Raw genomic sequence first — 18,145 nt, forward strand, 5'->3', positions numbered from 1 at the left:
TCGATTAATTATGGAATATGATGTTTCTGTTGGTATACTTTACATAAAATATGTATTTTCGGCTAACGTTTCACCCTGAATGCCATTCATAAAAGGTACAAAAAATGATTACGTGAGGTTTGGTGCCAGTGTGGCCTCTCAAAGGCATTTATTGAGTGGGAAGCACCTGACGGCTTCCTTCCGTCCTTGACTGGGGAATTTTATACCCTGTTAGCGGGGTCAGAGGTCAACCTGGGTCAACTGTGTCCTTTGGAGAGGGATTAAAGCGGCCTATCCGATCCCGGTTAATCCACACGCACCATGGCTGCGGCATTGAGCTGTTTCAGTGTCCTCGCCTCGGGTCCAACCTTTTCATTCCGTGACTTATTACAACGTAGCTGAGCTAGCTTTTATCTAAACTCACATGTCGGACATACTATATGCGTTTGTCTTCATAATTGGATGTATTTATTGACACAACATGTCTGAAAATGTCAATTCACAATACACAAAGTGATGATTTTCTGTTTTATTTTGGACAAACAGAAAATACACATGTGTAAATACTGCATTATTAAGTAAAAGACTTCAGTACAGTACTTAGCTGCTTGAACGTGCCTAAAGGTCACTAATGAGACGGCTGGAGTACATAAGGTATCTTGGCTGTGATGTCAATTCAAGTATACTCGGACAGGAAGTAGATGTTTGCTTCCAACTAGGAGACACAACACTTGTAATAGAATGATATTAGTGCTTATGGATGTATTGGAGATATTTAAAGGTTAACGGTCAGGTCATGATGCTATCATGCTAACAAGGAAACATTCAGCAAGAGGCAGTATTTGCCAAAAAGCCGAGTAATGATCACAGTTGTTGTTGTTATGGACGCCCCGGCTTTAGTCTCACTGCGCCAAAGTATCGTCCATTTTTGTTTCCAAAACACTAGCGACATACCTGTCGTCTAGACGCCACTGTCTTTGAACTAATCATGTGAGCGATACAGAATGCAGAGGTAGAAAAGACAGGAAACAGTCAGCCAGACGTGTCAAAGGTCACTAGGATAAGGCACCAGGTGATGTACGCTACAATTGTCCCTGTGTGGTAGGCTCAGGCTGGGGATGCTAAACCCGCTATGTTTACATCTGAGAAGTTAGCCAGGGGCTTTTCTCATGTCACGGAGCTAGCTATGTTTACCTCCAGTAAAAGTCTTTGTCATGCATTTGGCAACGTCATTCGTGTAGCAGCTTCGTTTTGTCGCTAAAAAAAAACTGGTGTCCGGTGGACGTATTTTTAAAAAACACTTTTCACCTTTTGGCAGCACGTAAACTCAATTTGGAGGTCCCTGGACGACTGACTGTTTGGGAATGAAGTGTAGTTTGCATGTAAACAACAACAATAGTTATTATTGTTTTTTGTTTTTTGCATAATGTGTATTATTGCTGTTATTCATGAGCTTTACGGTCGGTTCAAGGTTATAGGATTTGACAGCTTTTTAAAAATACCCACTCGTATATACGGCCATGGCCTTGCACCAACAAACAGGTGCTCCTTGCTACCGCCACACTCATAGAGCGCCTCTCGCGGCAGCAGAGGGCATTGCACCCACATACACATTGACGACACTAGTTCTCCCTCTGCGTTCGTTTCCTTTTCCGGGCCAGGCGAGCCTCACGCATGTCCTCCAGAGTCTTCCGGGGGTCCATGATGAAGGCCAGGGCCACGGTGGCCGTGCCGTCACCATCCTGGCGTGAGAAGCACAGGAAGGTGGCCCACAGGAAGGCGCAGCAGCCCATGAAGGCCGTGCGCATGTGCAGTGGCATCAGCGCAAAGTTTAGGAACTGTGGACACACACTTGTTAGCATCATTAATGACCGTCACGTGTCCTAGAAGCCCTAGTGAGTAGGCGGGCCTGCACAAGGACCTGACACCACACACATGGACAGATAGATACGGGGATACCTGCATGAAAGGCCAGTACATGAGTCCAGTCTAAGGGAGAGAAAAAAAGAACATTATTTTGCTTCTTGGCGTGTCAATTAGGACATTTTGGCACCGGGCGGGCCCGGCGCTGTAATCTGGGTTAATCTGAAGGTGAAGTTCCCTGCTCCTGACCTTCCACGTGTTGAAGAACTTCTCCCGCCAGTCCTCAAAGATGTCCTCTTTGCCCTCCAGGAAGCTGACCCCTGAAGGTTAAAGGGCACACCGATGTTCTTGATGTGTTCCATGTTCCACATGTCTCCATCTGCGTCTCTTACCGGTGTAGAAGACGCTGGTGGCCAGAGGCGACGCAAAGCTTTGGTCCAGGAGCAGTTTCCGGAACAGCATCCCGGCAGACTTCCCGGGGAAGCGTCGCTCCAGGGCCCTCATCCAGAAGTAATTGAAGTTCCCGTGGAAGGTGATGGCCACCACGGCTACGTTGCGCGTGTGCTGCCAGTCCAGGCGCTCCTTGTGCGCCATCAGCTGGTGCGCCAGGTCCCCGCCGGCAAACAGGCAGCCGTAAAGGGTGACATTGGCCAGCCAGGGGAAGCGCTTGGCGGCCTCCCGCAGCACGGCCCTCCTCATCCTGGACACTCCCACTTCCTGCCGCCTTGAAGAGATGCCCGGGCTCGCTGCTCACTCCAAGTCCATGTGGATTAAAGTGGTCTGTCACACGTTATGTCTCACGGGGTACGCTCTCCTCCTCATGGATCCACATCCATCAGCTGACAGCAGCAACTGTTCCGGAAGAGGCTCAAAGTAGAACACAAGCCTAATGATTGCCTCCGCTCGCTCTGAGTCTGCGCCACAAACCTCCTCAGTCAGGTGGCGGGACAGCGTCCAATCCTGCGCTAATCTGCGTGTGTGTGTGCAACAGGATGACTGACGTGCACGCTGTCGTCAGATGAGCGCAGCAGCTGTGTCCTTCCCGCACAAGCGTGACACACACGCACGCAGTCGTCCAACGAACCGCCGCCAAAAACATCAAAGTCAACGTCACAGAACGAAAACAAAGGCAACAATTTCAAAACTTGCACGCCACACGCCATTTTTGTTTATAACACGTCGAGCATAAAGTTAATGATAAATATGAAAGAGAAATACGATACGAAACATACATGTAACAACCCTTTATTACCACTAGAGGGAAGCAAAATACCACCACGTCAAAAAGATAATCAAGTCTTGATTATGCAAGTATTTGTTTTGAGTACCAGTGTTCGTCCATTATTTGGTCATTCCTCGTCTCAAACAATAACGTTTATTTAATGTAAACCTCTATGTGACGTTTCTTACGTGGTTAGCACACATGCTAATGCTAGAAATTACACAAACACATTCATTCATAAAGTAGCCATCGGTATAACAAAATGCAATTTATTTTTGAGTTATTACTTACTAGAACATGTTAGCAACGGCTACAAAACATATCATATTGGCCATATCATTATAAAGCTGTGAAAGTCTCTTACAGTCCACATCCGACAAGCATCATCCTTAGTCACATGACCAGGGACCCAATAGGAGGCGGATCCCTCCCATTGGTTGACTACATTGTCTGTCAAAGACATCGTCTCTGCTATTGGCTGCTGCTCTTAAAGCCCACACAAGTGTCATGAGTGGACTTGTGCTAAACTTCAAATCTATCCAGCTATCGGTGCTGCGGTCAGCCTACGTGCTCTATCGGGACTTTTACAACCAAATGAAGGACAGAAAACATTAAAAGAGGTACATTTGGCGTTGCGAGAACATAATTTACTTATCTGACGATGTTTTTTATCTTGTTGCAAGCATGTAGCGAGTGTTGTGTTGTGTTGACTCCCGCCGATGGGTCATTGTCTTTGAGCCACAAGCTAACTGAGCCGCAACTTTCCTGTCGTTTTTTGTTCATTTTCAATGACACATTCTTGTAAAAATGTCTAGTTTCCTCCCCAGCAGAGGCCAGATTCATAGCACAACCTCAGCGGAAGCTCTTTGAGAACTCTTACTTTTCTCAGTTGACGTTGCAGTTGAAAATTGTTTGGCTAGTTCGTCATTCGGTTCGGTTAGAATCCCGTCTGAGTTGTCCTACACGCTTCTTAGTGCGTAAAGACTCAGCCGATTTTAGCACAACATAAGACCCATTTAATGGGCCATGTTTTTTCTTTTGTTTGTTGCACTGTCTTAAGACGAACGTAGAAACTCTGCATTTTCTAATGCGGTCTGGAGCGAGGGTCAAATATAAGCCACCGCGTATTGATGATGTAGTGGGCGGTGGTGTCTCTGGATGGAAAGGAGTACAAAATACGGAAGCTGTTGCAACAAGCGGCGACATGTCTCTTGTTTTGTCAGCTCAATGATCATAATTATGTGGCTTTGCTGCTCGACTTCTTCCATAACTTTCCTGTTTGGCACAACATCAAGATGGAGCTTTTCTTGGTTATTCTTTCACTTGAGGCAAAGGAGTGTGGAAATGCATCTACTGCAAAGGATCTTTTCATTTAAAAAAAAAGTTGTCATGACCTGCTTACACACACACACACACACAGTCAGGGCATCTTCACATGCGTGCTGACCTAAATCCTCCCAAAAAGCACAAAAAGCACATTTACTCCCCAAATGAAAGAGAGAAGTCGTTCCTTGTTGCAGCCGCACCCTCGTCAGGCAATAAGATTAGACATTTTGCTACAGCTGAATGTTTTCTTGGCCAAATTCTTCCCTCAAAGAAGGATTACACACAAGAGGATTAATGACCCCGGGCCTCTCATTTGCTGTAAAAGAAATAATAATAAGGTTGGTGAAAAAAGAGGAGCGTGAGAGAGAGAGGAGGAGTATTGTTATGGCGGATGCCTGCATAATTAAACCGTGCACATTAATGGGCTCCAGTGTGTAAACACACATGTCCACTTGTGCTCTTTTGTTGGGTGGAACAGTACATCAAGTATGTGGTGGTCATGTTCCATCAGTACACTATCATCCTCATGACTTGTTGTTGCCTCAAGTGGAGACTCCAGTATGTGATTGAGTGACATAACAAATATTTAATAGTGATTGTTCGCTTCTAGTTATTGTAAGAAAAAAAAAAAACAGTTCTAGTTGTCTTTCCAGCGACTTCCTCTTTCAACGAGGCAACGGAAACGTGTTGGACCGCAACGAGAGAGAGAACACTCCACGACTTTACAGTGCTGTTGTCTGCCTGCCGCGTGACATCACCTACTCGCCACAACAAAGCAGCCAAACAAGATGAACAGGCACTATTTGAAGTAACGCCGTAGCATTACTTCATACAAGTGTAAAAAGAAGCGCCCATCTGGTTTCAATGTGGTGTCACGAAACACGACACCATACACGTTACCTTGCATTGCTCCTCATGAGGGTATATTTCTGCATTAGACACACTGGATGACCGATGAAAGGGGTCACTCCGTTCATGCCGTTGTTCTATGGAACAAACAATGCATAGAGTAAACTTTCCTCCTGTCTGTTTGGAGGCGGGACACGATGGCAAGGGACAACATGTTTGTGGTTTTGGTATAAAGATAAGGTACAATTTGTTCTGTCGGGCTGTCCGTGGTCTACTTAGTGACGCTCTGGTTTCACTTGGCCGAGGTTTCACGTGTTTAAGATGCTTCTGTAATCTAATCTGATGTTGTCACACATCACATTTGTCAAGCGCTATGTTAGCTATGTGTCCTAACTTCCTAACTTCCTCTGCTGTGTGTGTGTGCGTGCAGGAGGCGGGAGGATGTCGGTGGACGTGCTGCTGCAGGAGGCCAAGGAGAGCATCGAGGCAGCTCAGAACTATCGCGGCGAGCTCCAGCAGCGCCTGCACGGCCTCAACCAGGCCCGCAAACAGGTACCGACCCTTCTCTCCACGCAGTTATTTCAATTCCAAAAGACTCCCGTGGAAAGTCACATGGTCCATCAACAATGGACCCTGGGGGGATAGTTTCTCTCCCCGGCGCCGTTATCTCTTCCTTCCTGCCGCTGTCTTCACTCACCCAAGCAGCTGTTTGCAGTAAACAATGCTGCTATTTCCTGTCGCGATGGACACACAAACACCACTAGATTGGGAAGACGGATCCCAGAGGGCTCGGTTTTTGTCCAAAAACATTCCCTGCAAACCGCCACTGACAAGAAACACTGTATTTACTAGTTTAGTGGGGGAGGGGGTGCCTCGCCATGTAGCAGCCGGCTTACACAAGCGCATCTAAACTAGACCAACAATGTTTTACGTCTCCCTAAGAAGTACAACTCCCCCAGAAATGTCATGGGAATGCTGGGATTTATGATGTAGCAATACCCGGACATCACATACACGTCATACAAATATGCCCTCTGCTGGCTCTGCATAGCATAGGCAAAGCCAAAACATAGGGGTGCTACGATTTTCAGGCAGTAGTAGTACATGACGACAGTGATACGGTTGTCCCTAGCTACATCTTGTAGTAGTATTAGTATTAGATGACAATACAGTCATCCCTTGCTACATGTAGTAGTAAATAAGGTTCACAGTTTTATGGGCTATTATGAGTCAAAACATAAGCAAATTGTATGTATTCTTGCCCAAAATGAAGCATTTTCAATCATCGGGAACAGCCACCAAGTATGCTGTCAACGCTAACATATTGTCTTATTCATTACACTACTACAGGGGTGCTCATTAAGTCGATCGCGATCTGGTCGATCGCTGGTCGATCGCGGCGTGACATTAAAAAAATATCATCCCAGCATCAATGCCGTCACTTGATTGACATACAGGGCAGCCATTCAGATGACAACTGAATGTTGCCCTTCGGGCGACCAATCAAATCAAACAACGTCTCTAAGTGTCAGCCTATCATCCATCCCCGTTACTTGATTGACATACAGGACAACCAGTCAGATGACAACTGAATTTTGACCTTTAGGTCACCGCTCATGCGTAAACAACGATGCAAAGTGCTAAGCTAGTCGGCGAATTGCGTCAGATTTTAAGCCCTCGCTAAAGTTTATGGTCACTAAAATGAGTGAAGGAGCTGGACCAAGTAAAAAGGCAAAAACTGGACCAAGTAAAAAGGCAAAAAACATATCACTTCCATACGGATATGGAATATTATACAGATATTATGATACGGATATTATCCATGACTGATAAACATTTGGAAGTGTGCTTGAGGCTGGCTATCAGCAGCTACTGTCCGGACTATGCATCCCTGGCTGGTTCAATTCAGTGCAAGTCATCAAAGTAAACTCAGGTAATTACAAAAAATGTTAATAGTTAATTATGTGTGTTTTGCAATATTGGCTCATTTGGTTATGTAAGGTACATCAACATACATTGTACGTACAAATAATCCTCAATACATTTGAAAATAAATAGATGTTTTGCATTTTTGTAGTGGGTAGATCATTTTGACTCGGTCATTTTAAAAGTAGCTCGCATGCTGAAAAAGTGTGAGCACCCCTGCAGTACTATTATGTCTACTATATTGGATAATACAAGTGTAACAGTGACTGTAGGGCTGTTATTTTATGTCTATAAGGCTCTGATAATGCTAAAAACCCTATTTAGAAGGTCTTAAGGACAGTTCTGTATGTGGTTTACGTGCATATTAGGTGTACTCACAAGCAAAGTATTTTTGGTGGACTGTACACCGTGTTTAAAATCAGCACAATGGCGGAGAAGTCCAAACATTTCAGAGAATTTCCGCTTACTTTTTTTTTCCCCCCGCTCCACCCATGCTTTGGCTGATATTTGTGGTGCTCATCAGTGGCCTGCGTCCCTCTGATAATTATCAGGAAGTGGCGCATCGTCCACAGCAGAGCCATTGTGTTGTGTTCTCATTGCGGCTTCAGCTTTTATCACGGATTGCCGCTTTTAATCTGCTTTTCCGTTTCCTGGTGACTCTCCATCATCACTTTCCCTGCGTGAACAATGTACACGTCTGGTGTCTTCATCCTATCTACGGTGGTCTCCAGGTGCGGGGCAGCTCCGGTCAATCCCGCGAGGCCCTCCGAAGGCACTTTGCAGAACTGCAGGCGACGGCGACTCATCTGCTGTCAGAGCGACTGAGCGCCCTGCTGTCCGAGGTGGACGCCATCGAGGCGGACAGCATCAGGCCCCTGGACGACTGCCAGAGCCTCATCGAGCACGGCGTGGGCCAGGCAGACGAGCTGCTCCGAGAGGGTGGGGCCCTTGTAACGTGACACCAGCACCTGGGCCGGGACGTTGGTGCCACTTTTAACCGGGGCATTGTCTCAGCAGGGGAGGCCGCGCTGCGCTGTGGTCTCGGCGAGAAAGAAGACAAACTGGGGAGCTTCACAAAGAAGGCCATGCACATCCAGTTGGACAGGTAGGACCAGGTGTCCACGTTCCCGCAAAACGCTGTTGTTTAGTGAACACGGCCAACAAGGACGCCGTAACCTAGTTGGTGCAGATCTGGAATCGTGTAGTCTACATCAGTATATACCTTTCATGGACTATGAACATGGCTCACAACGAAGGTGGAATGATAACTAACCCAGGTCACTCCGGTCCAGTCTCCCTGAGGTTCCGGCTCTGGTGGACGTTCCGTGTGTTTCCGCCCAGCTGGACGACTCCCTGCTGGGCCTCCTCAGGGAACGTGTGTCCCGCCACGGCTCTGTGGCCTCCCACCCGCCCGTGCAGATCGAGGAGCTGCAGGAGAGGCCGGGGAGCATCCTGGTGCGCTGGTGCAAGGTCAGCCAGCAGGGGGAGCTCACAGTCGAGCAGAAATGAAGCGCTCCTTTTTTTTCCCGAGGATGATCTCATGGCATGTACTCGTCAGGTGGACGAGGACTTTGCCGCCGCCGACTATCGGCTGCAGTATCGGCGAGCCGGCAACGGCGGGGGCCAGTACGAGGACGCCTACATCGGTCGGGATTGCGACTTCCTGGTTCTCCACCTGGACGCGCACACCGACTACTTGTTCAGGGTGTGCGCCCGCGGGGAGGGCCGCACCGAGTGGAGCCCCTGGAGCATCCCGCAGACCGGATACACAACCCTGGCGCCGCACGGTGGGCGGAGTCTGAATGTGGCCCGTACCCGCCAAGATGCCGTTTAATCATTTTTGTGTGTCGCCTGAAATTCCAGAGTGGTGTCCCGGCAGCGAGGGCTACATCCTGAGCAGCAGGAAGAACATCGCCTTGAGGAATGACTCCTTCCAATCCAGCTGCCCCGTCCTCTACTCCAACGCACCCACCTACTTCTGCGGCCTCACCCTCACCTTCAAGTATGCACACACACACACACACACACACACTCACACCCCACCAGGACTAGTCTAACCGTTTTTCTGGTTTGGGCTTTCAGGATTACTGCAGCGGGTCAGCCAGATCGCAGGGACAGTCTGGGCGTGTCCGTGCATGGAGGAGCAGGAGTTGGGAAACGGTCGCTTCAGAGGGACCAGGCCGTGTGCATCTCCACCAACGGTACGCTCACATCAACTCACACCCATGTGTCAGAACCCGCACGCCCGCCTCGGGTCCACCTTTGCAGCCCCTCCCCCCTCTTGTAACCGTGTCTCCTGTGCGGCGTCCAGGCGCCGTCTTCGTCAACGGCAAAGAGATGACCAATCAGCTTCCCGCCATCAGCCTGGGCTCGGCCGTCACCTTCGACATGGAAGTGGTGGGCGTGTTCCCGGTCAACAACAACAACGTGAGCGAGGGCGGCGGCGGCGGCGGCTTCAAGCTGAGAGTGACCATCGGCTCGGGAAACAGGGAGGTAGTGTTTGATTGGCTGCTGGAGCAGGCGGTGGACGGCCTCTTCTTCGGATGCGCCTTCGTTTACTCGGGATGGAAGGTGCTGGTCTTTTAACGCCGCAGCTCCTCCCCTTTTTTCCTCTTTCTACTTTTTAATCACCTGATGCACAAACTTCAAAGGTGCTCATCACCCCCCCCCCCCCCCATGTGACAGCTTCCTCCTCCTTTTTTTGACTGATGCTCGTTAGCTGATTCGTACTAATCGACTCGCCATCCTTCAAGGTTGTCACGTTGACTTCCTGTTTACGTGAGGCAGGAAAGCCTCCCAAACCTGCTGGAGTTTCACGTTTGCTGAGAAACCATCCGCAGTTCCTCTGCCGTTCTTCAAAGCACTTCCACACTGTCGGGCCTTGTGCAGACATGAAACACCAACGAGGATCACTTTCCCTCGCCGGGTTTCCACCGAGTGCGGCAACTCGGTGGAAGGCCCCAAAGAATTGAACAAAGAAGAGGAAGGCACCACAGTAAACAAAGACAACAATGGAGGACGCGTTGGTCTTCTTCCAGTAGGGGAAGTCTCTGTCCACCAATCATCACGCTGCTCTGGTACTCCTTTTCCACTGCGGCCGACTTGGTGCCGGTGCAGATGTGGTCCAGGGCTGGAGTTGAACCGGAAACAAATGGTTAATATGAACGCAGATTACAGATGTAAACGACGCTGCAGTGTGATGTGCGATACCATCGATTCCATTTCCGAGCTCATACTGGGAAAAATTCGGGCTGGCCTTTGTTTTTGTCACTTGTACAAGTACAAGCCAAATACTGCAGTCATCCGTCCATACATATACAACGTACTATGCCGTGAGACAAGGGGTGACAGTACAGGATGATTGTGCGATGAACCCATTACTAGCGTGCGCTCCTCAAAGCGTTTGTGGCAATTTCAAGTCACATTTTAGAAAATCTGAATTATGCACTTCACACTGACATGAAAATCAGATACAAAGACATCGGAATTGACCTGCAGTGTGAACATAGCCTAAATGGAGTGTGTAGATTCAAGGAATAAACCTGGATGGTGACTTAGATGTTTCTATCCTGGTGTATGTGGTGGAATCACTCCTTCATAATGGCCGTTCAAGATGATCTTGTCATTTTAATAATCCTCCACATCCCTCACAGACGTCAACGGCCGTACAAAATATTTATTGAAGCAGGAAGGTAAAATTCTGGCATTTTCGGACCAAATGAAAGTTGAAACGGAGGTAACGCCTCCCCCACTCGATTATGCAAACGGTTCAGCACTCGAGCCAGAGGTGAACCACTAAAGTTCAGCACCCCCGTGGAACCAACATCATGGAAAGCCAAAGCTACTGTGAACCAGTCACGGTGGAAAAGGGGCACGTGTTGACCTCCGTCCCTTTAGGTACCCACCCCCTGTGAATGGTACCGCAGAATGCTGTAACCACGGAAACCATCCCGTCTTGAGTGCGGGGTATTTAGCCTCAGTCCAACAGGGTCCACTTGACGGTACAAAGTTCTCCACTGTAGAGAACCTCAGTGAGTGGTCTTTACTGTCTTAATGTTGTCATGTGTCAGATGTTATGAGGAGGCAGTGTTGCCACCATGCAGGTTTTGTGCAACAGGAAGTTGACTCATTCATCAACTGAGGCTACTTTTTGAGCTAACGTTAACTGAAGTGACTGTTTTGCTTTCTTTTGTGGACGTGGTGGAGGTCGCCGTCACCATGGAGACAATTGTACTATGATGCTTTTTTTTTTTTAAATATAAAGTCTGTGTGTCAAAGCTCTCTAGGAACAAATAAATACTTGGCAAGGTCTTCACCTGGTACCCTTTCACAAAAACATCTATGTTCCTCTTCAACCAACAATGGATGTATTTCTACTGGGATGAAGAATTGTACACTTGTAATCCGTGCTAGGTGACCACCTCTATGGCTTGATGTAAAGTCAACATGTGTTGATGTCAGATGTATAAACGTTCAACAGAGAGACATTTAGCCTTAGTTTGCTTAAAAGCATCCAGGTTTAGAAGGTAACAAATGTGCGCTTTTAATAGAAAACCCAAAGTTGACAACATCATGCTGGTTTAACATCGTTTTCTTCACATTGCTGCTGTCAACTTGTGCAAAAATCCTGCTGGTCTCGTGAAGGAACAAAAACTTTCATCAAAAAAAAAAAAAAAAGTGCTCATCACACGCCGCTGTGGTTCTGAACACCTTAAGTGAAGCCTTTTTAAAGAGTCCTGCTGATGGGCTCTCCGTCGTTCCTCGGTGGCCACAGCAAGCTGTCATTGTATTAAAGTATTCTGCCGCTGTTCACGGTTCCACTCCACTGAAGTCCAAAGCTAACATATTAAGCACGCTTGCTTCCAAGAAAGACTAAAAATGATAAATGGTGCCCAGGTCGTAGAGGGGATGACCACGCTGGAGTCTTATGTGAGGAGGTGGAGCATCAAGGCCTCGACTGAGATGTCAACCCTGTTTTTCATGTCAAGGTGAAACTAAAATGAAGACCAGAAACTAGTGAATACTTGATGACACTTCAATTCAAAGTACCTTTGTGTTTTTTCAGGGAAAGTGTGCACCTCTTTGTTTTGTTGCCCCCTGCTGGCCTCTGGAAAGAATGCAACTTAAGGCACTTGTGCATTGGCTAAACTCCTACCAGGAAGGTACGTACGTTCACCTCTTCTTTACTTGGCAAATTAGTTGACTCCCTGCTGGCTGAAATTATTCATAGAGTCCCAAGTGTTGGTTGTACGATGGTAAAGTGGACTTCACTGTGCTCCCACGGAAATAAAATAAGATGAAAGGCAGCAGCGGTTCAGAACTTGATGATCCAAAGAAGAACGCTGCAGTTCAGGACATAAAAAAAATCATAATTCCAGCGCTGGCAAAAGAAGAAGAACCTAGAACCACCGGAGAGGCCGGCTCCCAATGTGCTGGTGACCTCTGAGGAGCGGTTCAAGTCAACAGAAGCACATGATGTTCTGGTGTCTTTAAGCTCCAAAAATCCAGAGTCCAGTTCGATTGCTCTGCGATGCTTTCTAACGCGCCCGCTGTCGTCGGTCCGTTTCATGCGGCGTTCTGATGCTGGCTGCTTTCCTGGCACCTCCCGGTAGGTGTACACTGAGAGGACTGGTGATCCGGGTCCAGCTCAGTCTGGGACTCCACCGCCGTTTCCCATTCCTCCTCCTCCCCCTCATCATCATCATCACAGTCGTCCACACTGCGGCTCTGTGAGGCCTGGTTCTGCAGGAGGCGCAGTCGGGCCATGGCGCGGTCGATGGTGAGCGTGGTGACCAGGTTGAAGTCGTGCATGCTGATCATGTGCAGCAGGAAGTTGCGACACAGGTTGCGCTCGATGATGTGGGCGCTGTGCAGTTCGGTGAAGAGCAGGCAGGCCTCGTTCAGCTGGTGGTCTGCGATGAAGCTGCCGGCCAATCAGAACACCACGTTTGTGAGCATGCTCAGGAGACACCGGCCGCGTGGAGAACGTACCCGTGTTTCATGACGTGACGGTTCCACAGCTTCATGATCTCCTTCTCGCCCTCGTTCACGTCAGTGAAATCCTCGATTTGCTGCAAGTGAACAAGTCAGACCAGCTGAGTGGAGGACGTGTGGACCCATGATCAGCATGGTTAATCAAGATTAGCCGCCATGTCTAAAAATGGAAGCACTGGCTGGCAGCAACCAGCAGAGGGCACCGTCCAGCCGTAAGAGCCAAGTCCTGCAGTCCGACTACTTCCAGTTTAAAGACGTTTACCTGACAGGAGACACAAACTGACCTTGGCAGTCTTCTCTTTGAGCCAGTCCGGGTCTCGCTCGTCTTCGCTGTCCACTTCCATCTCCTGAGGCCGCAGCGGCACGCAGCTGTCACTGTGGAAGTACAAGCGGTTGTGTCCGCTGATGTACGTCCTCTGCTGCTCCCGCTCGCCATCCTCCGACTCCAGGAACTCGGACAGACTCAGCTTGGTCCGCTTGGGTCTGGAGCGGTGCAAGGGGAGCGGGTTAGCGCCGCAGACGCCACCACGAAGGGGAGGAGTCGGGGATGGATACCTGCAGACGAACACGCGAGAGACCGCCGTCCTTTTGACGGGCCCGTTCCTGCTGAAGGCGAAGCCCGGCTGGTTGTGGACGTCTTGAGGGTTCCCCGAGTGCGACCCGTCGTAACACTCGTTGATGGACACCTCGATCTTCGCTCCTTTAGGGTGAGGCTGACAAACAGCGAGGAGTTAGCCACGGGGTCACGTGACGCCGTGGTTCCGGGGCGTGGTCTTACTGACCACATAGTTGAAGATGAAGCGCGAGTGGGACAGCTTGAGGTGTTGGAGCAGACTGTAGAGCTTCCTGCAGTTGAGCGTGCACCAAGGACAGTGAAGGTCATCTCTGGCCTCCGTCTGCTGACGAGTATTGTTGTTGTACTGGAACTGCAACGTACATAACATGGCGGGTGATGCTGTTTCAGTCCTGCAGGTGGCGGTAATGAGCCAAACGCCACACCGATCCTGTCCAATATTACTGACATCACGTGCTTGGTGGAGGTAATTAAACTCTCCATCAGAAAGGTCAAAGTCCAACCTGGTAGAAGATCCTCAGTTTCTGTGGTGATTCTGCTGCCATGTGTTCTCTCCTGGTTTGGACTTTGTCCCCGTTGATGGATTCCTTCAGAGCTGCGTGCAAACACATCCCGTCAGTCCAGATCACCCCCCTCCTTTGCGTCTCCTCGCACGCTCTGCACTCAGCTCGCTCACCGGGGGCGTGCACGGACCGCAGCGTGCCGGGCCTGCTCTCGTGGTTGGCGTCCGAGTTCCGAGTGGCCAGGGGTTTGGCGACGGGAGCGGTGGAGCGCTCTGAAGCGTCGCTGGTCCAGCGCAGTGTGAAGTGCAGCGTGGGGCCCTGGGAGAAGGTCTCCAACGGGGGCAGGTGCTGAAAAAGAACACTTCTGTTAGCGCCGGGTTTTGTCTGCCGCACGCCTCGCACCGCCGCACCTTCCCGTCCAGGATGGTCTCCCAGGTGGCCCTCTTGTTGTTGACGGGACACGCCATCTCTTGCATGGAGACCTCGTACTCGCCGTCCAGCAGCTGCAGACGTCTGCACCAGAGATCATTGGCTCACTTTCTTACAAAGCTTCCTCTTTAACCTTTTCTGTCGGATTCACCTGTTTTTATCAAAGACGGTCATCTGAGCCACTAACGTGCTTTCGCCATCTTCTCTTAGAGGGGAGCTCCGCCTCTTCCTGTCCAAGTCCTCATTCAGCTCTGGATAAGGACACGTCAAAGTCATTAGCGGGCCGCCACAGATAAATGAATGCGTTAAATGAACCCTGGCGTTTCCGTGTTGTCTCACCTCTGTTGTGGCGGGGCTCTCCGTTGGGGAGGCCGTTGAAGGGGGAGCAGGGGTAGCCGGCCCGGGCCACTCTGAAGAGCAGCGAGTAGGACTTGACCATGTGGGAGTTGCTGGGTTCAAACTCGCTGCTGGGGACCAGCAGGGAGGGCAAGTTTCCGGGTTTGGCGGCCGTGCCGCCGCCGGAGCTCACGTCCGGGTTGAGAGGAACCTGCTTCTTACCGGCCGGAACCTGTTTGACCAGACAGCTGACATCCTGGACAGGAAGGACAAGCGTGATCTTAAGCTCTGAGATGATGAAGATAAGATGAGGTCATCTGCTTCGTTGCTCACCTTCCTCTTTGTGTGACAGACTTTGACCAGCAGAACCTCCAGAGAGACTGAGTTCTGCTGGTTCTCGCAGTCCTGAGACGGCTTCCCTGATGAGCACACAGAATGAAGCAAAGGAAGAGTCAATGATCTTCATCGGGCGCAGAGTGGGCGAGGCACAAACTTACCAGCTTTATGGAAGAAGCCCGTAAAGGTGAGCTGCAGGTTTGATGCCCGGCTGGAAAAAAACAATCAGGCTCAGTTTGGAAATGTAAACATACAAGTCGTCCAATCACATCCTATCAACAGGAAGTGACTTCTTCTCCACAATGTTCTCCTCAGTTCAAGCCTTCTCACCTGTGCGTCTCCTGCTCGCCCCGCATCTTTTCCACTTGGAAGAGCAGATTGTCCACCGTGGCGCTTTTCCTGCACAAGCAGACGCACAGCAGGCTAGGTTAGCTAGCATGGACCATGCAGACGGAGGAACATACGCGATGCAGTGTTTCCTCATGCATTCATGGCGGACCGCCACAAATAGCTGCCGTTTGCCCGCGCTAGTCAACACTCCCGATTATGATCTAATCAAACTTTAAGCACGTATCGCCCTTCTCAACAAGCAGCGGCTAATGCTGTGGACCCCTCCCACCTCTCTGCTCCATCGTCCATTCCCGGCACGGTTACATCATCCACCCTGCCATGAATACATCGCAGTCCTGTGAGATAAACCACGCTCTTTTACGTGGAAGCGACACACGTCTCTCCCTCCTTTTTCTGGTAAGAGGCTTTGAACTCGCAACAGTCGCGTTGTGGTGGCCTGAGCGAGCACGGCAAACCAAGGAAGTGAAAACACCTGTCGGGACCCACTGTGACTCTAGGACCAGACAAAGTGGACGGCTCGCAGGCCCCAAAGAGTCAGAAAGCACCTCGTTTACAGCGTGAAGCACTTTAGAAAATAGAAGATACAGCGAGGCAGCCTGATGCAGTCTCGCGCCTCTTCGTGGCTTCTGGTTTGCGCTTTCATTCGCAAGCAAGCAGGAAGCGAAACTGAACCGCTTCACGCCAAACCGGCTGCCGTAGGAGAAAGAAGAGTCAAGTAAAAACCGACATCATCTGACACGTGTTGAACCCTCAATCTGTGACCAAATGAGCATCCAGCATCAAACATGCGACAACCGAGGCCCGACTCCTCCACGTTTCGACAGTCAAACTCGGGCCATCTGCATGCAAAGCAGCTGAGCTCATCATCATCATCATCATCATCAATCAACTGCTCATTTCACTGTCAGGCAAACACAAAGGGAACCCTTTTTACCGTCTGGTGTTCTTCCTGGAGTTTCTGTGGGACATGTAGGTGAGGGTCCTGTGCAGGAATATGGGCTGCATGAGTGGAAGGAGAAAGCAGAGTGTTAAATTCAATGTCAAAAGCTAAAAAGGTTGTCATCTGTGAGACGGGGAAAACTCACAGCTGTCAAGTTCCTGGTGCGGAGGAACCTGTAGATTTGGGTGGGCTCTGCAAAAACACACAAGGTCCATAGTCAGCATTAGCTGGCCTCGCACTGGGGAGGTTTCAGTACACTTATGGAGCATTCTTCATTTTGGACTGTTTATGAAAGAGGCTTGGAGGTCTGGTGACTTTTGAGGAATGCTGGCAACAACTTAACCGATTAAATAATCTACAATACAAGACCTGTTTTAGGCAAAAGAAACTCACTCTCGAAGGCCTGCAGGAACAACTCGTGGTCGGCTTGGACGAGCTGCATGTTGGCCTTCTTGGAGTCAGATGACGAGTACAGCCCATTAGCTCTCCCTGCGGCACCAGAACCCACCGGGTGGCTCCCACCCGTGGGGCCGTGTCTCTGTGGAGCCATACGCCCGGAAAAAAAGCTGAATCCAGCCAAGGACGACAGAAAGAAAGTCCGCTCGGCTTTCTTTGTCAAAAAAGAAGCAGCGTCTCATGAAATAAGCGGCAGAATTGGAACAAACATGTCCTTCCGATGAAAGATCATGGGACTTTGGGATGTTTTTACATGTCCGAGTGCGGTTCTAATTTGGCTTCTGGCTTCTTGGTGGAATGTTTAGTTGCAAAGGCCGGCGAGTAGGCTCGAAATGCGGGAGACAAGAGCGCTGCCGTCGGCGAGCTGACGCGGCTCGACAGCTAACTGTTTGGCTAACTTCCTTAGCCGGCTTGCTAACTGGCTAGCCGTCTTCAACTTTTACCAACTCGCGTTAAAAAGGACGAAAACGTCAGAAAATGTACAGATATTTAAAAGCCAACAATACCATGCAATAATAGTGGTTTGGATACCACCATTGTAAATGAATTGGTATAAATCTGACCAGAGCCGCCTTTGGCAAGTTGAGTTAAGGCAACTAATCATACATTTATTATCCGGTCAGGGTTTTCAAAATAATTTACAACAATCTCATCAAGATGTTATATATTGCTTGGAGCAAACTCAACGTCTATGTCGTTTTGTGTGTACAGTTATATTACTGTCATTACTTGTATTATTAAAGTCATTCATAACATTTTTGTCAATTTGCAGCAACCCAGGCGGTCTTATTTTGGTGATTGCACCTTTTCTTTCAACTAAATTTAAAAACTTCACTAATAGGAATCGGAAGCTTTCACCATTGAAAGATCCCGCCTTCCATATGTTTGAACCAATCAGTGCGCTTGTTTGTAAAAAACAGAGTTATGATTCGTGGGAACGTTTCCCTTTTCGTCATATGAAGCCAAAGCGGGATAGTGAACTACTAAAGGGGATATCTAAAGTACTCCACCAGGAGTACAAGTTGTTACAATTCATATTAATAATATAAATATTAAGTATA

General features: G+C 49.1%; 3 protein-coding genes across 6 annotated transcripts; 1 reads left to right on the forward strand and 2 right to left on the reverse strand.

Annotated features, from left to right (window-relative positions):
* Nucleotides 1-118: 118 nt before the first annotated feature.
* Nucleotides 119-2,807, reverse strand: LOC131102918 (mpv17-like protein). Of its 2 annotated transcripts, XM_058048612.1 has the most exons (4): nt 2,235-2,807; nt 2,092-2,162; nt 1,939-1,968; nt 119-1,817 (listed from the first exon to the last, which is right to left on the reverse strand). In XM_058048612.1, exons 1-4 carry the CDS (start codon nt 2,539-2,541, stop codon nt 1,602-1,604), a joined length of 624 nt encoding a protein of 207 aa, XP_057904595.1. In that variant the 5' UTR covers nt 2,542-2,807; the 3' UTR covers nt 119-1,601. The 2 variants fall into 2 exon arrangements, with proteins under 2 accessions (XP_057904595.1, XP_057904594.1); XM_058048611.1 differs by having other exon boundaries at nt 119-1,968.
* A 756-nt stretch (nt 2,808-3,563) lies between these two features.
* crlf3 (cytokine receptor-like factor 3) lies at nt 3,564-11,476 on the forward strand. Of its 2 annotated transcripts, none has more exons than XM_058048520.1 (9): nt 3,564-3,684; nt 5,670-5,791; nt 7,897-8,104; nt 8,180-8,270; nt 8,458-8,635; nt 8,724-8,952; nt 9,029-9,167; nt 9,248-9,366; nt 9,477-11,476. In XM_058048520.1, exons 2-9 carry the CDS (start codon nt 5,681-5,683, stop codon nt 9,749-9,751), a joined length of 1,350 nt encoding a protein of 449 aa, XP_057904503.1. In that variant the 5' UTR covers nt 3,564-3,684; nt 5,670-5,680; the 3' UTR covers nt 9,752-11,476. The 2 variants fall into 2 exon arrangements, with proteins under 2 accessions (XP_057904503.1, XP_057904504.1); XM_058048521.1 differs by having other exon boundaries at nt 8,183-8,270.
* Nucleotides 11,245-17,675, reverse strand: LOC131102846 (polycomb protein suz12-B-like). 2 transcript variants are annotated; one of them, XM_058048439.1, is made up of 16 exons: nt 17,022-17,675; nt 16,774-16,820; nt 16,623-16,687; nt 15,668-15,736; nt 15,499-15,548; nt 15,335-15,420; nt 15,005-15,257; nt 14,817-14,916; nt 14,647-14,749; nt 14,410-14,584; nt 14,237-14,328; nt 13,942-14,085; nt 13,715-13,872; nt 13,444-13,642; nt 13,157-13,236; nt 11,251-13,088 (listed from the first exon to the last, which is right to left on the reverse strand). In XM_058048439.1, the coding sequence occupies exons 1-16, from the start codon at nt 17,176-17,178 to the stop codon at nt 12,731-12,733; spliced, it is 2,136 nt and encodes a 711-aa protein (XP_057904422.1). In that variant the 5' UTR covers nt 17,179-17,675; the 3' UTR covers nt 11,251-12,730. The 2 variants fall into 2 exon arrangements, with proteins under 2 accessions (XP_057904421.1, XP_057904422.1); XM_058048438.1 differs by having other exon boundaries at nt 11,245-13,088; nt 14,237-14,584.
* Between the last annotated feature and the right edge of the window lie 470 nt (nt 17,676-18,145).

The sequence above is a fragment of the Doryrhamphus excisus genome, chromosome 15 (genome assembly GCF_030265055.1).
Source record: "Doryrhamphus excisus isolate RoL2022-K1 chromosome 15, RoL_Dexc_1.0, whole genome shotgun sequence".
Classification (NCBI taxonomy): domain Eukaryota; kingdom Metazoa; phylum Chordata; class Actinopteri; order Syngnathiformes; family Syngnathidae; genus Doryrhamphus; species Doryrhamphus excisus.

Coding starts and splice junctions, on each gene's coding strand:
- LOC131102918 (XM_058048611.1), bottom strand. CDS start 2,541: ATGAGGAGGGCCGTGCTGCGGGAGGCCGCCAAGCGCTTCCCCTGGCTG. Junction 2,163..2,234: donor CACCAGCGTCTTCTACACCG/GTAAGAGACGCA, acceptor TTTAACCTTCAG/GGGTCAGCTTCCTGGAGGGC. Junction 1,969..2,091: donor AGTTCTTCAACACGTGGAAG/GTCAGGAGCAGG, acceptor TCTCTCCCTTAG/ACTGGACTCATGTACTGGCC.
- crlf3 (XM_058048520.1), top strand. CDS start 5,681: ATGTCGGTGGACGTGCTGCTGCAGGAGGCCAAGGAGAGCATCGAGGCA. Junction 8,271..8,457: donor ATGCACATCCAGTTGGACAG/GTAGGACCAGGT, acceptor ACTCCGGTCCAG/TCTCCCTGAGGTTCCGGCTC. Junction 9,367..9,476: donor CGTGTGCATCTCCACCAACG/GTACGCTCACAT, acceptor TGCGGCGTCCAG/GCGCCGTCTTCGTCAACGGC.
- LOC131102846 (XM_058048438.1), bottom strand. CDS start 17,178: ATGGCTCCACAGAGACACGGCCCCACGGGTGGGAGCCACCCGGTGGGT. Junction 15,737..16,622: donor TCCAGGAAGAACACCAGACG/GTAAAAAGGGTT, acceptor CTGCTTGTGCAG/GAAAAGCGCCACGGTGGACA. Junction 13,643..13,714: donor TCTCGCGTGTTCGTCTGCAG/GTATCCATCCCC, acceptor GCACCGCTCCAG/ACCCAAGCGGACCAAGCTGA.